The following is a 17,519-nucleotide window of genomic DNA, read 5'->3' as shown; positions in this document are numbered from 1 at the left end:
ACTTCTGTTGAAAACTTTGTGCAATTGTCTGGAATTTAAAAAAAAAATTGGGCCTAATTGTTAATAAATTAAAAATTGTACGAAATTATGTCTTTGCTTTTCTGGGTATTCTGTAAAACTACTGCAGTTGCACATCTGGGACATGTTTTATTAGATTCACCAGATCAATAACAATAAAGTAAATGTAAATCGTGCTTTACTTTAATCTTGTACAGTTTTGCGATGCCTTCATATTAGCGAAGTTGCTAAATTTGAGGCAAAACCTGTAGCCATAACTCTGTAACATTTGTGGACCTATGTTTATATGAACTTTTTTCTTTAGTTTTACTTGTAGAATAACATATTAAAATTTTTTGCATATCTTCGTGGATCACCCTGTATACTCTGTAAACCACCATGAGGTTCGTGGCAGGGGGTACGTCCCATTGTACCAGGTATTAGGGTTTCTTCCTGTTCCATTCACATATGGAGCATGGGAATAGTCTTGTTTGAATTCCTCTGTGCATGCAGTAATTATTCTAATTGTATTCTCACAATACCAAAGTGAGTGACATGAACGGGATTGTAGCATATTCCTAGAGTCATCATTTAAAGCTAGTTCTTGAGACTGACTTTAATAGACTTTCTCAGAATAGTTTATCTTTGTGAGTCTTCCAGTTCAGTTTCTTCAGTATCTCTGTAACACTCTCCCATGGATCAAACCAATATGTGACCATTCATGCTGGCCTTCTCTGTTTACATCCAATATCCCCCATTAGTCCTATTTGGCATGGGTCCCACATACTTCAGCAATATTGTAGGATGGTGACAATTATTTGTAAGCTATCTCCTTTGTAGACTGTTTGCACTTCCTTAGTATTCTACCAATAAACCGAAGTCTACCACCTGCTTTACCCACAACTGGAACTTAAGTTATCGTTCCATGTCATATCCTCACAAAGTGTTACACCCAGATGTTTTATGTTCTGTAGGACCTGCAGTATAGTATATGTTGTTGTAAGACATTATGGAAATGAATGCTTTAAACCAGCTGCAATAAGATAATAGGTTTTTTCGTATTTTACATGACAGGCTGGTTTTGCCTTGTTGCCATCATCAAGTGACCCGCAGAATAACAGTAATAAGGTTATCTGTGTGGTGTCACCGCCAGACACCACACTTGCTAGGTGGTAACCTTTAAATTGGCTGCGGTCCCTTAGTATACGTCGGACCCGCGTGTCACCACTATCAGAGATTGCAGACCGAGCGCCGCCACACGGCAGGTCTAGAGACTTCCTAGCACTCGCCCCAGTTGTACAACCGACTTTGCTAGCGATGGTTCACTGACAAAATACGCTCTCATTTGCCGAGACGATAGTTAGCATAGCCTTCAGCTACGTCATTTGCTATGACCTAGCAAGGCGCCATTATCAGTTGCTATTGATATTGTAAATAATGTACAGACAAGAGCTAGGTTCAACATTAATGGATTAAAGTTAAGCATTCCACCATCTGCGTCCGTTTTTCTAAGTTCTAATTTCCTTGTCCTGTTCCAGACCTCACGCCAGCCTGCGTGAGCTTAAACGCATGCCTTTCGGCTTCCTCTAAACTTCGTGGGTTGGCCCTCCTGCCAATCCACAACAATCTGTACATAAATTGTGGCTGTTTTACGTTTACATGTGTGCTGGTACTCACTTCTAGTTGGAAGTGATGACCATATTGCATCTATAGTAAAGTCTTCCTGTCATGTTTCAGTAAGAACTGTTATACTTACCAGGACATAACTGGAAGACTTTACTATAGATGCAATGTGGTCATCACTTCCAACTAGATGTAAGTACGAGTGCAAATGTAAACATAAAACAGCCACAATGTATGTACATATAATCTTACTAATGTTATTTCGCCGGTCACTTGATAATGGCAATAAGCCAAAACAGGCCTGTCGTGTGAAATATTTTTAAAAAAATTGCATTATTGCAGCTGGTTTGCAGCATTCATTTCCATAATGTCTTATACCCAGGTATTCATATGAGTTGGCAGATTCCAACAGTGACTCACTGCTGTTGGGTAAATTTCTGAATGCTTAAAGCAACTTGCCAATCTCTGCACCAGTTTGAAATCTTTTCAAGATCTGACTGTATATTTATGCAGCTTTTTTCACATACTACTGCATTATTGATAACTGCATTATTGATAACTGCATTATTGATAACTGCATTATTGATAACTGCATTATTGATAACTGCATTATTGATAACTGCATTATTGATAACTGCATTATTGATAACTGCATTATTGATAACTGCATTATTGATAACTGCATCATCTGCAAAAAGTCTGAGGTTACTATTAATGGTCATTAATATACAACAGGAACAGCAAGGGTCACAACACATTTCACTGAGGCACACCTGAAGTTACTTCTTCATCTGACAGTGTCTCACCATACAACATAACATGCTGTGTCCTCCCTACCAAAAAGTCCTCAGTCCAGTCACAAATCTCATTTGGTACTCCATATGATTGTAGTTTTGACTGGAAGTGTAGTTGTGGTTTCGAGTTGAATGCTTTTTGGAAATCAAGCACCACTGCATCCGCCTGACTGGCTTGATCCAAAGCTTTCAGTGTGTCATACAAGAAAAATGTGAATTGGGTTTCACATGATCAATATTTTTGTAATCCATACTTGTTGGCATTGAGGATGTCATTATGTTAAAGATACCTCATCACGTTTGAGCTCAGAATATGTTTTAAGATTCTCCAACAAATTGATATCAAGGATATTGGACGGTAGTTTTGTGGAACACTTCTACTTCCCTTCTTGTAGATGGGTATGACCTGTAATTCCCTCCAAGAACTGGGCACAGTTTTTGGTTAAAGGGATCTACGATAGATTATAGTTATAAGAGTGTCTAACTTAGCTGCAAATTCAGTATAGAATCTGACGGGGGGTTCCATTTGGCCCTGGACCTTTGTTCAATTTTAATGATTTCAACTGTTTCCCAACACTACTGACACTAATACTTATTTCATCCATCTTTTTGGTGTTACGAGGTTTAAATTGGGGCAATTCTCCTCTGTTTTCCTTTGTAAAGGAACATTTGAAAATGGAGTTGAGCATTTCAGCTTTTGTATTGTTACATTCAGTTTCAGTTCTAGTCTTTCACTAGTGACTTTGGTGCCACTAACAGCCTTTACATATGATCAGAATTTTTTTGTGTTCTGAGAAAGATCAGTATTCTGCTATATACTCAGTGAAGGCCTCACACATTCAGTATCTTTATCTACAGCCCTATGCTTTGTTTTACACCTGTTACGCAGTAATCTCTGTTTTTTTAGAAGTTTCTTTACAGTGACTATATACCATGGAGGCTTCCTCCCATTACGTATTGTTCTACTGGGTGTGATCTAACAAATGCATGGTCAGCTATTCTTTAAACTTGAGCCAGAGTTCCTGTACATGCTCATACCCTGTGCTAAAAGTTTCAAGTTCCTCATTGAGATATAACACTAAGGATTTTTTTAATCTAGTTTACTGAACTTATATGTATTTCTGCTTGTTTTAGTTGTCCTTTGTACTTTCGTAACCATTGTTGCCACATCCGTGTTGTGGTCACTGATACCAGTTTCAATGTGGACATCCTCAAAGGAGTCGGGTCTATCTGTTGCCATCAGATCTAATATATTGTATTTTCGTGATGAGTGGAGATCCTATCTATCTGTTCTACATAGTTTTCAGAGAAGGCATTTATTAAAGTTTTTACAGGGCGTCTTACCCTGTTAAAATCCAGTATCATCAAGGTGTTCAGTTTTCTCCAGTAAGTTGAATGTTTGTAGCTTACATTAGTGATGTCATCTGAACAGGGGGCAAATAGGACAGGAGGAGATACAAGTTAAAAAAATTACAAAGTGATGTACTAATATGAGCTCAGTTATTCAGAGACACCTACATAACACATAAATAATAAGACTGAGAAATAAGAGTGATAAGAGAAAAAAGGAAGTAAGAAACTAATATTTTATATAGGGTTTGGGTAAGATAACTGTGCTGAGGAGAAGTGTTCAATATTAGAAATGGTAAAAGCTATATGGTCAGAGATGAGGCATATGATTGTAAGCGTGAGTTACATATATAGAAACAATGAAGGAGCACTTACCTTGTAAAGGCAATACTGCATGTTCATTGTATCTGTCCAGAGACTTAGATGAGAATTGAGTGAATATAAAAATACAAAAATAGGAAAGTAAACTGAATGAAGAAAAGGAAGTATTCTCCAAGGTAGTTAAAGCATTGGACATACTGGGACTCGATTGAGTCCCTAGACTTTTCCTTCTTGAATATACAGTGAATGAGAACAGTGCAAATATTTGTAAATGTGAAAGTAAGACCCAATGAAATACAAAGACAGGAATCTTAACATGGCCGGAATAAATGGGTTTTAACTCATGGTGACTGATGTAAGAAAACTAATGATGATTGTAACGTATCAGTTTGATGCTGAAAGGAGGTCACATGAGGCCTCAATATAAAAGTGAAATTCATTTATAGATTGCTTACGAGGTAAGCCACACTATCTCTAGTTGTGCAAGATATTCCACGCAACGTCTTTCATCTTAATGGAGAATCTGTAGTGAGCATGGCAACATGTCTCACTTTTCTTTTATTAGACCAGCGAAAGATGTGCGTGTGAAAAACTTGATATAAATTACTGCAATGTAAAGAGCATCTACTGTGTCTGGGTTTGTTGGACTTTATGTGCAGAAATCAGAAAGAAAAATGCGGACACAGCACAGAATGCGACAGGTGTGTAATTTGGACTGGCCAGTGAGGGGTCACTTGCACTTTCTAGTTGTGCTTTGGGGGTGCTGCGGTCACCAAAGAAGAAAGAGGCCTGACAAAAATGGTTGAGCACTAAATAAAAATCAATGTTGTTGTAGAAACTCTTTGCTATGCTATCTCAAGTTAAGTAGGAACAGATGGTTTTTGTCGAGCATTGAAGCATCATGTATGATAATGTTGTCTGAAAAACTTTGTTAATAATCAGTTGTTGTGAGTTGAGAACTTATTTGAATATAGAAGAATTACGAAACCAAACCGCGTTTTGTGATTTCGTAGTGACTTGTTTAAATGTAGAACCTGTCTTATAACCCTACTCCCTCTGCAATCAGAAAAGTCAGTGGTCAAATACTTGGCACTGTATATCAGGACCCCCCACATCAAGAGAAAGAGAAATTGGAAAACAAGGTAACTCTTATTACAGGGAATGAGTAAAGACTTTTCATCTCATTATACATCGATCACTTAGTTAGCGTACAACAAGAAAAACACCTCAGTTAACAAAACATAAATGAATGCTGTATTTGGCACATTTACTTTTTGACAACAGTGTTGAATTTGTGGTTTTTTTATTTGAGGACATTGATTTCATTGCCTAGTGTGCTGTAAATGTCTCTAGGAACCTGATGATGGTCTATGAGCCAAAAATGGTTGTTCTCTCTCTCTCTCTCTCTCTCTCTCTCTCTCTCTCTCTCTCTCTCTCTCTCTCTCTCTCTCCCCCTCTCTCCTCTGCCCTACCTCCGTGCCAGCCATAACAGTGGAGTGTGTGAGCATGCATGCTTGTCTACTGAACAAGAATGTAATTTTAGTGGCCTATCACAACTCATTATTTTCACCCTTTATGATGGAAGACATGGTTTGTGCACTCCATCATATACTCTTACTTCACATCTACAAAATGCTGTTTTAACTCTGAAATCTTCATTGTCTTTCTACTTCTTATTTTTTAGTTTACCACCAAAATTTTAAATTTGTATGTATGCCTAAGGAGTAACATTGATTCCTTGCTTAAATAAAAAAAAATGACATTGGATTGTGGTATATTGTAAAATATTTTTTATGCTCAGTGCCAGCTGAGTATTTCCAGCATCTAGACCATACTGGGCAACGTGTCGACCGTTTTGAAAGACCAGAATTGACGTTGGGTACATATGAAGTGGTTGCTACAAAGGAATACTGTCGGGTGAGTGGACTGACTCCTATAATGCTCCTTATGTGTTCAGTAAAATTGTCTTTTTCCAATTTTACTTAGATAATGTTAGTTCAGAAAGATGAAACATCATTAAGTGGCAGAACAACATTTGTTACAGATATTTACAGAAATGTTTCTTCCAGCTGGACTACTTTTTCAGTATCAGAGTAGCTTGTCAATTTGAGACATAAAAAGATTTCTATTTAAGGATACCAAGAAGGTTCTGGAACCAGTCAGTTTTGCAACAGTTTTTTTTTTCATATTTACTATGATAAAACATAGTGTTCAAATAATAATGTGAAAATAACTTGCTGTCTCTGATATTCATCAAGTTTGTGTGGTCTAGAAAAATGTTAAGACTATCATCTTCATTACAGAGAGTTTGAAGAGAAAAGAAAACTGGTATAGAGTAACCAAAAGAGTTGACAGAATGTGTCATATATGGTGGTCAGCATTGTCAGTACTTTGTACACTCCTCCCCATTACCTGCTCATGTGACACTGCAGGTGACACTAAGATGTGTCAACAGTACCAGCCTTCAGTATTTAGCATGTTCCTCACCTGTTTTAATGAAAGTTTCACTAAAACCATTAACAACCAGCAAATGTTTATATTCAATTTTTCTAGAACCCTTGGTTGCTATTTTAGTGATAAGCAAATAAGAAAGCAGATGATGGGATGTTGATTAGGAGCAATACGATGAAGGTCATGTGGCACATCATCCAGTAGCATTATTCTATGTAATCAAGTGTTTGCACTGCAGACCCATATATGTATGGTTAATCCTGTTTTAAAGGACCCAGAAAAAAGATCAGCATTTAATTAATATAATTGTTGGTCCTAGTGCAACTGTCATAAGAACCCTAAAATTCATTTTTAACAAACCTCATATTAGTGAAAACATCATATTCGTGAAAAAGGAAATGTGAAACAATTTCCAAAATCAAGCCTATTTTTTGGCAAAATTCAAATATGCCTGGAAGTTTTTTCTCTTTTCTCATTTTCCAAACAGGTTAGGTTAAGATACTGATAAAATTAACAGTAGTAATTAGCACTTGATCCTTTGGGTCATTCCATGCTAAGTAGTCTAGAGGATCCTGCATGACAATCGTGGATTTTGCTAAAATTTTGGATGAAGAATCTCGTACTCCCAGAGGTATAGTCATTTGTCTGATCTCATAGCATGGCTATCAACAGTGCATCTGCGAGTTTTTGGTGACTAAAAACACCAAAAATGGCAATTTTTGACCCACTTTCACAAAAGTCTTTTGCAAACTCTGAAGTCATTTTCATTAGAAAGACAATGTCCTAAACCACCTAAAAAACTATATTTGGTTTTACAATCTGAGAATATGAGATCCTAAACAAGACAACAAAGTGGAGGTGCATTGAAAGTGCCCATATTCTGCCAGTACTTAAATTAAACCAGACTTTTTGTGTTATAAAGTTGTTTAGTACTCTCTGGGGAAGGCATTATCAAAAGTTATGATGACTATTCTTTTCCGGAAAAATCATCATGATTTTGCCAATGCAAACCAACTGCAAAACAACAAAGTGCTGAAATTCACATGAAGGGTCAATGCTATGATTACACAAGTGACTTTCAAGTCATAGTGATGCACAAATTGAACACCCTCCCAAAGAAGGTGTTTTGATAATTTCACAGGGTTGTATAAAAGTTGTTTGTTGTGCTCAGGTGGGGGAGGGGGGTGAACATCTGAAAGATTAAAACCATTCTAATGTTTCTGTATTTTTTATTTATCCAGTCTCAAAACTTTCTGGGCTGAGGGGTAGAGTTGATACTTAGTGTTGGTATGTATTGGATATTCAATCCAGGTGGATTGACCCATTTTTATCCACCTTACTTAATTGATTCACTACTGTATATTGTAAGCTACATCTGCTTTTGGAATGTGCTACAAAAGAATGTGCGCTTTCAGACTTATTGAACTTTCATATGTGACTATTTTTATTGAAGATGGTTTTGTATAAATGCATTATACTTACAGTGGACTGTTATTTACAGAATAACACCTTCCCAAAACCACCTGCAGTCATCTTTGTTATTGATGTTTCTTATAACAACATCAAATCTGGGCTGATCCACCTTCTCTGCAGGGAGATGAAAGAAATACTGAAACTGCTTCCGAAAGAAATGGGTGCTGAGAGATCTAGCATGAAAGTGGGCTTTATAACTTACAACAGCACTGTGCATTTTTACAATGTGAAGGTAAGTCTATCCTTTAAGTAAATTATGACTCTGATTTGACTTTTTTAATGTTAAGAGTTGCTTTTAGTTTTTGCTATGAGCAAAATTTCAGATATGATGGATCAGGAGGAAAAACTCATTCACATTTGTTCAGAGTTCCTCAGTTTCTTTTTCTGGTGAGTTAGGGATAATAGTAATTAGACTCTAGTGTTCCAGGGGAAGTTATTGTTTGTAAAGTGGAAAGTTTAAGTATCACCTGCTGGATATTAGGAGTGGTAAGCAAGCTGCATTGATTTGGATACTGTGTATCAGAAAATGTTTGCCTGTACCATTTCCCTTTGCAGACTATTTGCATGTATACTGGACAGTTTAGATAATAGTATTGATAAAATTAATAATTTTATAAATTTTAAATAAATATTTAAATAATTTTATCAGTAATTGATTGTTTTCATTGTTATATTAGATAATAGTATGTATTAAGTGCAGATTTTTAGATCAGAGATTTAAGCTGGTTCTGTTTGAAGTACATAGATCTTAATGATGTCAAGACTCTTCCACAATGAACAAACTCTGGTTGACTATCTTTTATTAAACTGCATCAAAGCCACAAGTCTCTGTTTCACCAAGCTTTAAGTAGACACAACATAAAATTACTGTCTTCAGAACTACGGTATATTGATAATTTTCACTTATGGACCGTCTGACAGCAACTGAATAAAACACAATTTTAGTGCCATACGCGTTTCGCCTTTATTTTCTGCAAGGCATCATCAGTGGCCTGGAATATGTACATATGTTAGCTATTTTATTTACATTTTTGTCACTGTGCATATAGGTTATAAACAGTTCTGGTGGTTGGTATTTCCTATTAAATAGTAATGTTTTGAACTGTACTTACAGGTTGCGTAGACAGTTTCTTACATATTACGCTCCTGTTGCATTTTTGGTGTTATTCTTCTTCCTATGAGTGCCAATTTGCTGTTTTTTCCGCATTCCACAGCACTATGCACTGAACGCTTGTTTTAATGCAATGTTTTGGTTTCTGTTGCCGACTGTCAAATGTTTTTGCCAAAGATCGAATATTACTGCCAAACTTGTGAGTGTAACTATTGAAGTATCTGTGGTCTGTTCGTGTATGCATTTGTGTGTGTGTGTGTGTGTGTGTGTGTGTGTGTGTGTGTATTTTGGTGTTATGTATTTTTTTGGGAGGTGGGCTGTGTGTGTGTGTGTGTGTGTGTGTGTGTGTGTGTGTGTGTGTGTGTGTCTGTATTTTGGTGTTATATATATATATATCATTTCCTTTATTAAGTGTAGTAGGGAGCCTGTGCTGATGTGTGTTTGTTCATTTATCACATGTTTGTTTTCTGCTATGGCTTTCTGGATGTGGAAGTTTTCTTGCATTTGTATAAGATGTTTGTCATGGTTGCTTATTCTCATTATTTTCATTTCCTGTTCCATGTTTGTAGGATGATGGTTGTAGTGTTTTAAATGCTCTGCAAATGTGGAATGGTTTGTTTCATACTTCCAACATCTGATATGTTCTTTGTATCTTGTTTCAAAATTCCTGCATGTCATGCCTATGTATACTGCATCACAACTTTGACATTCAAGTTTATATATTCCTGATTGTTGGAATTTGTCCCTCTTGGTAGCTGGCTGGCTTAGGTGTGATTGAAGGGTTTGCCCAGGCTTATATGCTATTTTGAAGCCCTGTCTCTTTAGGATGTTTGCAACTCTGTGTGTTAGTTTATGTGTGTAGGTCATGGTGTACCATCTGGTTCTTTTCTGTGTGGTGTTGTCACTGTGTGTGTTTGTTGAGTGTGTTTGTAAGTTTTAAGCTTGTGAGTTCTTTTGCATTGTGGAAATGTTGTGTTTGTTTTTTATTTGTGTTTTTATTTTTTGATTGAGCCTGTGTACCACATGTGTGTCATACCCGTTGTTCCTAGCTATTTGTATGATCGTGTTCATTTCTTGTTCATAGTTTCTCTTGCTGAGTGGGATTCTGTTTAATCTATGTAACATGTGTCTTAGTGCTGCAAGTTTCTGGCTTTGGGGGTGGTTGGATGTGGAATGTATTATTGTGTCCGTGGCTGTTGGTTTTCTAAAGATGTTAAATGTATGTTTTCCATTTTCTTTTTTAATTGTAATGTCAAGAAAATTTATTTGATTTTATTTTTCTTTTTCAAGTGTGAATTTTATGTTCTTATGAGCTTTGTTTATTTCTGAATGGAGGTCATCTATTTTTTCACTTGGCTCGTCTACCAGACAAATAATGTCATCCACGTATCTGTACCAATATATGATTTTGAAACTTTCATTTGTGGTTATCTTATCAAATATCTGATTTTCAAGGTGACTGATGAAAATGTTTGCTAGTGTTCCTGATATTGGGGATCCCATGGGCAGTCCATCAGTTTGTAGATAATATTCTTCCTCAAACTGAAAGTAGTTTTGTTCCGTTGTCAGTCTGAGCATATCTGTTATTTCTTTTATTGCGTCTGTGGTAAGGTTGCTGTGGGATGAGAGATTTTGTTCTATGATTGCTATTGTTTCTGTGATAGGGATGGAGGTATGCATATTTTCTATATCGAATGAAATCAGTGATGCTGTGTGTGGTACCTGTATGTTCTGTATGTTTTCTATTAGGTTTCCTGTGTTTGTCACTGTTCTGTTGTTTTCTACTTTATAGTGTTTTGTAACTAACTTTTGGAGGTGTTTGGCTATGCGGTATGTTGGGGCTTTCTTGAAGTTGATAACAGGTCTCATTGGCATTCCGTCTTTATGTACTTTCGGTTGACTGCGGAGTGTTGGTGCTTGTGGGTTTTTCTGTGTTAAGTAGTATTCCTGTTTGTCTGTGAGTGTGTGTTCAATGTTTTTCAGTGTTCGTTTCACATTTGCCTGGAATCGTGTAGTTGGATCTGACTTCAGTTTTTGTATTGCGTTGGTGTTTATGTAATCTTTGGTTTTTGTGATGTATTGCTCTTTATCCATGAGTACTGTTACATTTCCCTTGTCTGCTCTTGTTATTAATATGTTGTTGTTTGTTAACTTTTGTTTTAACCTTTTCATAGTAGCTGCTTCTGTTTGGTTGTTCTTATTGTGTGTCTGCTGTGTTTGTTTTATTATGCCTTTTATTTCTTCTTTTACTAGTTCTCTTGTCAGTCCTATGTTTATTTCACAATTGTTTTGTTGTTCTTCACGTGTAAGGATGTGTTCGGTTTCTACTATGAGATTTTCTATGTATTGGTTGTTCACTTTGCTATTGGTGCAGTGTTTCAAACCTTTTTCCAAGAGCATTTTTTCGTTTTCGTGTAGTTCTGTCTCTGTTAGGTTAACTAAGCGTGGATGGAATGTGTGTTGGTGTTCATGTGGTTTCACATTTAAAATGTAAATGTATTTTTGCGTCTTTTTTACTGTTAGTTTCATTATCTTGTGTTTATGTTTGTTTTGTAAATGTTTCATTGCTATGTATGTGTTGTGCTCAGTTTTTTCTACTAGTGCCATGAAAACTGTGGCGTTTCCTACGTTTTTTGCCAATTCTAGATGAGTCTCATAGAGCATCATGTTTAGGTGCTGTTTTTTCGAATAGAGCATCTTAATTTCATGTAGTAATCAATATTGTTCTGCAAATGATTTCGACTTTTGTGCCACTGTAGAACTGTTTTTAACCTTTACATTAATGTAACTTGGAATTAAATCGTTCTTTTTGCATGTTCTGTTGAATTTTATATGCTGTATCGTCTTATGGAGTCTCAGATGTATTTTCTTGAACCTGTTGTACACATTGACAGGGAATGCTTGACATAGCTGTATTGACATCTTCAACTTTTGTGGTCCTGTCCTCCTCAGTTGCGTGTAATACTACGGTATATTGATAATTTTCACTTATGGACCGTTTGACAGCAACTGAATAATCAATATACCGTAGTATTACGCGCAACTGAGGAGGACAGGACCACAAAAGTTGAAGATGTCTTCAGAACTGTTTAAGAGAGGAATGCAAGAAAAGAATACTAAGGGTAAATGTGGGTAAATTGTGTACAACAATTACTCGAATGTGGCAGCAACATGAACAACAAAGGTCAAAGCTATTTTGGGAATATGTAGAATAATGCCACACACATAGGTTGAAAATATTCTTAAATTATCAACTAGATTTTGGTTCTTTCAACAGTACAAATAGGCCCAAGATTCAGAATACTCCAGCTACATCAACTAGATTTTGGTTCTTTCAACAGTACAAATAGGCCCAAGATTCAGAATACTCCAGCCACAGCATTAAATAAGATCATGAACAACACAGCTGCCATAGTTGTAAAGAAAAGCTGCTGAATAACATTCTGTTCACTTGCTCACAAGATGTCTGAGTATGAGTGATGAGTACTGGGACTGTAGTTGCCTTAACTGAAATAGATACTTTGTGCCTCTGAAAGTAAAACTTGCAGTACAGCTTATAATTCTCCCAGTTTACTGACACCAGAGAAAGGCCTTTAATTGCTGTTCTCACAAATTGCAAATTGGAATTTACTTTTTCATTATCAGTTCTGAGAGCCATATCCTCCCATTTACATTCCTTAAGACTACATTCCTAACTGCATTCACCAATTTGCAACAACACATTACCAGCAGTGTTTATAAATTTTTGGCCTAAAGTATCAGTTAATAAACTATTCTGTTGTGAAAGGCAAGTGGTAGTTATTCTTATCTAGAAAATAAACAGCAACTAGCAATATTGGAGAATTGGTTGCAAATACTAATAAACAGTGAATATGTTGCACACACTCGAGGCCACTTAGGTTGTGCTCTATGTGGCCTTTCTTTCCCTTGAAGCAAAATGTACATAGGAAGCACATTTTTCATTAGAACCTTTTCAAAAGCCTGCAAATGTCTGAAAATAGGTTCAGCCAAGCCTTCTGTGATTGACCGTTGTATTAGACCCAGCCTGTTTACTAAAATGACTGTGTCATTCCTGGCTCCACCTAAATTAATTCCCACAGTAACCAGTTTTTCTCCTGTATTATTATTATTATTTATTTATATTTCTATGATTTGTAGTACATTGTCAATTTTATTTAATACCTTACTTTTTTTTACTTCGATAGGGATGCCTAGCTCAGCCACAGATGATGGTTGTGGGAGATGTGCAGGACATGTTTGTTCCTTTGCTGGATGGTTTCCTGTGTGATCCAGCTGAATCAGAGACTGTACTGGACAGTCTGATGGAGCAGATCCCTGAGATGTTTGGAGATACACGTGAGACAGAAACAGTGCTTGGCCCTGCTATCCAGGCAGGCTTGGAAGCCCTAAAGGTAATGGTTTAATAATATTTTTAGTAAAGTAATTGGAGACTGCTGTTGATCATACAATTCAAAACAGAAAACTCTTCTTGCTCCAGACCAAATTATTTTGGCTTTCCGGTAATGGTGTAACATTCTATTAACTCTCCTCATCTTCATAGCTCTATTCAAAATTCTCCATTGCATAAGTCAAACAGGCTCCCCAGTATAAAAAGAATTTTCCTATAATGACATTCTCAAATAAAGTATTTGTGTACTTGCTGCTCCAGTTTTGAATGACAATTTGAGCTTTTAAACAACTTTGTCCACCTGTGACTTCACAGGAATGGTGGACGATGGACAGATTTCAAAGTATTTCTTCAGAATGCAGGAAAATTCTACAATTGCAATTGCAAATGGGTGATATCTTCACTATGTAGACTAGTGTGCAGTCTGATTTTTTTTTTTTTGTTCTACATGTTTGTTTTTGAATTATTTTTCTTTGTGTATTGGCATTATTAATTGGGTTTTGAAAATCAAACATTGTACACTCTGTAAAAATGATGCATATTTCAGTTTCATGGGATTTCAGAATATATGAGGTTAGTTCCCCATATGTTTCAGCAATGTTGGAAGTCTTTTCCCTCTCATGTTTCAGTTTGGTATTTATTTATTTAATGCTGTTCTTGCTGCGTCAGTATTGCCTATATAACATTTCATTACTGTCAGTACACCATCATTATACCATTTATGCTTATATTACCCGTTAATTAATATTAATTGTTGCTCCATTGTTTTCTGTTCATATTTTTCTGTACTATGAATTATTCATATAACTGTGTGAAAGTCACTAAACATTTTACATGGCTCTCTGCTCTTGGCACTACCATTTTTTACACTCCTCTTCATCTACCGTTGGGTATGGGAAACACTGCACCATCAAATTTTGAATTGTGTGGCTCAGGTGGGTACGTCGTCACTTGAGCACAATGCATGTACTACCACATGACACCCTCCCCCCCCCCTCCCTCCCTCAGGATCCCCTTCTTTTTTATTTATTGATTTATTGTTTGTCATTTGAGTTTTTGTATTAAATACAGAAATATTTTGTAAGATTTAAAGTCCCTCTCATTACTTTCACATAGTTTGTTAGCTCAATAATTGATATTTCTTTTGAATATTCACATAAATTTAAACTGATTTTATTAGTGAAGGGAGGTAAAACTACAGTGGTCCTAGCCCGTTCTTACCTGCACCTAAACAGAGTTCATTGCATGGTTTCACTCTCTGTGATTCTAGTAAAGCCAACACCCTGCAGGTCCGGGGGTTAGAATAGGCCTGAGGTATTCGTGCCTGTCATAAGAGGTGACTAAAAGGAGTCTCTCACATTTCGGTCTTTATGTGATGGTCCCCAGTAGGGTTTGACCTCCATTTTTCAAAATTTTTGTGAGGAGTGAGCAAATTGGGAAGGGCACTTTACATGGTGCATCATGACCATCATGCACTGAGACCTATCACATCCTTTATTGGCGTGGATCTGCATTTCCCAACATTCTCCAGCTGTTGGGTAAGGTCACCCTCCTGGGTGCATATTTTTCCATCAAATGTGCAGTATCGTTTTCTACGCTGACGATGATAATGGACTTCTTTGCCTGTTTGCACCTGATATCCAGCATGGTAGCCAGTCTTTTGTGGTGGGGCTGCCATGTACCATGTTTTTTGTAGCCCCCTGACCAGACAGGGATCGCTCCGCTGATGCCTGCACCGTTAACTCCCCAAGTTTACCGAGGAGTAGATACCCGTCACCCTGGGGCATCAGGACTCCTGGTAATGGACATCCTGCCAGGTGGCCTCTGCTGTGACTGGGTGGCGCCTGTGGGGAGGGCTCTTGATCAGAATCCCTGGTCAGAGTGTGTGGCATCAGGGTGGATGACACGCAATGAAGCGTAGTACATCATCTCTTGCTGGTGGTCACACTAGCAGTCTCTAAGCGTTCACGGGCTCAATTCCACGCACAGAAGTATGACCCCAAATCGTTCCTCTCCCTGACCACACCATGGGAGGAACATCAGGCTTATTCGCCCCGGTACCTTTTATTTTCAAGAGCTGATAAGGAATCTTTCATGATGATGAAGCCTCAGTTTTTTGTTGAGCATTTAGAGGACAAGCTTGGGGAGGTGGAGGGCGTGTCCAAAATGAGATCTGGGTCAGTCTTGATCAAAACAGCACCCTCTGCCCACTCACAGGCCTTACTCGCTTGTGACAAGCTGGGGGCTGTTTCTGTAACCAGTACACCCTATAAGAGCTTAAATATGGTCCAGGGTATCATATTTCACAGGGACCTTCTTTTGCAGTCTGATGATGAGCTGCACGCCAATTTAGAGCAGTGAAGTGTAAATTTCATATGGCGTGTCCACCAGGTTCAAGGAATAATCAGGCTAGCACTGGTGCCTTCATCTTGGGCTTCAAGGGTGATAAATTACCCGAGAAGGTCAAGGTGATGGTCTACTGCTGCGATGTAAAGCCCTATATCCCTCCTCCAATGTGGTGCTTTAAGTGCTGGAAGTTCGGCCATACGTCTTCCCACTGTACTTCCAGCGTCACATGTCGAGATTGCAGACTCCCATCACATCCCGATACTCCATGTGCCCCACCTCCCATCTGTGTCAACTGCGGAGAGTACCATTCGCCTTGCTCGCCTGACTGCAGGATTCTCCAGAAAGAAAAGAAAGTCATGGAGTACAAAACGCTGGACCGACTGACCTACTCTGAGGCTAAGTGGAAATTTGAACGCCTACATCCTGTACGTATGACAGTCTGACGCCGCTGCAACAACAGTTCTAGTCCCATCAGCTCCACCAACCCCAGTCACCTCTCAGAGCCAGAAGAATACACCTGCCCCCTTGATGGTGGGGGGCACTTCATTCCCTGTTGCGCCACCTACTTCAGGAGCAACACCCCCCGCCCCCAACCATTGGGGATATCAGTCCTCACTTCTGACCCGGAGAAGCGCAAGTCGTTTTCGGCTCCTGTCACTAGGAGGGGGTCCCTTGGGTCACTCCCTTCCCAGGTTTCCGTTAGTGGGAAAGATAACACCCACCAGTGGCTGAAGAGCCTAAAAGCAGCTGGTCATAGGGCTTCACACTCATCCTCAGTCCTCTAGAGTGAATCAGTGAAGTTCTCCCAGCCAGGGAAATCCAAGGAGCAGCGAGAGAAATCCAAAAAGATGATCCCCAAGACCAAGGGAATTGTGGTGGCACCCATACCACCGCTACCTACAAGCTCTGAATCTGTAGATGAAGTGGAGATTCTGGCGTCCACTGAGGACCTATATATCGCTGGACCCTCGGACACAATGGATATAGACTGCCCAGGCAATATTCGGTGGCAGCAGATGACCCTGAGATGTAAACTGCCTCGTTGAATGTTCCATACCTTCACAGTCTCACAATGACGTCTTTCTCCAGTGGAATTGCGGCGGTTTTTTCCACTGTCTGGCTGAGCTATGGCAACTGTTAAGCTTTACACCTACTTTCTGCATTGCCGTCAAGGAAACCTGGTTCCCGGAAATGCGGACCCCTGCCATCCGCGGCTATAAGGGATATTACAAGAACCGTAGTGACTATAATAAAGTGTCAGGTGGAGTTTGCGTTTATGTCCTAACCTCAGTCTGTAGTGAACATGTGCCCCTTCAAACCCCCTCTTGAAGCTGTGGCTGTCAGAATAACGACGAAGCAGGAAATAACTGTCTGCAATGTATTCTTCCTCCAGATGGTGCAGTATCCCTCAATGTATTAACTGAAGTGATTGATCAACTGCCGCCAGTGGGCCGCTTGTGGCCCAGATCATGTTTTTGTGCAGCCCGCGACCCTCCTCGGCTTCGCATGGATAGCATTAGTTATCTACTCGTCTGGCGTAGTTGTATTTTGTTTACGGAAACTGCGTAGAATCGTGATTAAAGTCGGAGAAGTAATTAGGTAATTGAACACCATCCACCACTTTCATTTAACGTGCCACTTG

The 17,519-nt window shown here is 38.4% G+C and overlaps 1 protein-coding gene across 2 annotated transcripts in view; it reads left to right on the top strand.

Moving 5' to 3' along the window:
• The window catches only part of LOC124619476 (protein transport protein Sec24C), a 119,497-nt gene that overhangs the window by 69,716 nt on the left and 32,262 nt on the right, over positions 1 to 17,519 (top strand). For both annotated transcript variants that reach the window (XM_047145895.1, XM_047145888.1), the window contains exons 8-10: positions 5,887 to 6,002; positions 8,038 to 8,241; positions 13,326 to 13,532. In XM_047145895.1, the coding sequence (XP_047001851.1) occupies positions 5,887 to 6,002; positions 8,038 to 8,241; positions 13,326 to 13,532 (527 nt within the window). The remainder of the gene's footprint in view (positions 1 to 5,886; positions 6,003 to 8,037; positions 8,242 to 13,325; positions 13,533 to 17,519) is intronic.

Source organism: Schistocerca americana, chromosome 1 (assembly GCF_021461395.2).
Source record: "Schistocerca americana isolate TAMUIC-IGC-003095 chromosome 1, iqSchAmer2.1, whole genome shotgun sequence".
In the NCBI taxonomy this organism is placed as follows: domain Eukaryota; kingdom Metazoa; phylum Arthropoda; class Insecta; order Orthoptera; family Acrididae; genus Schistocerca; species Schistocerca americana.
This window is presented reverse-complemented; position numbering and strand designations above follow the sequence as displayed.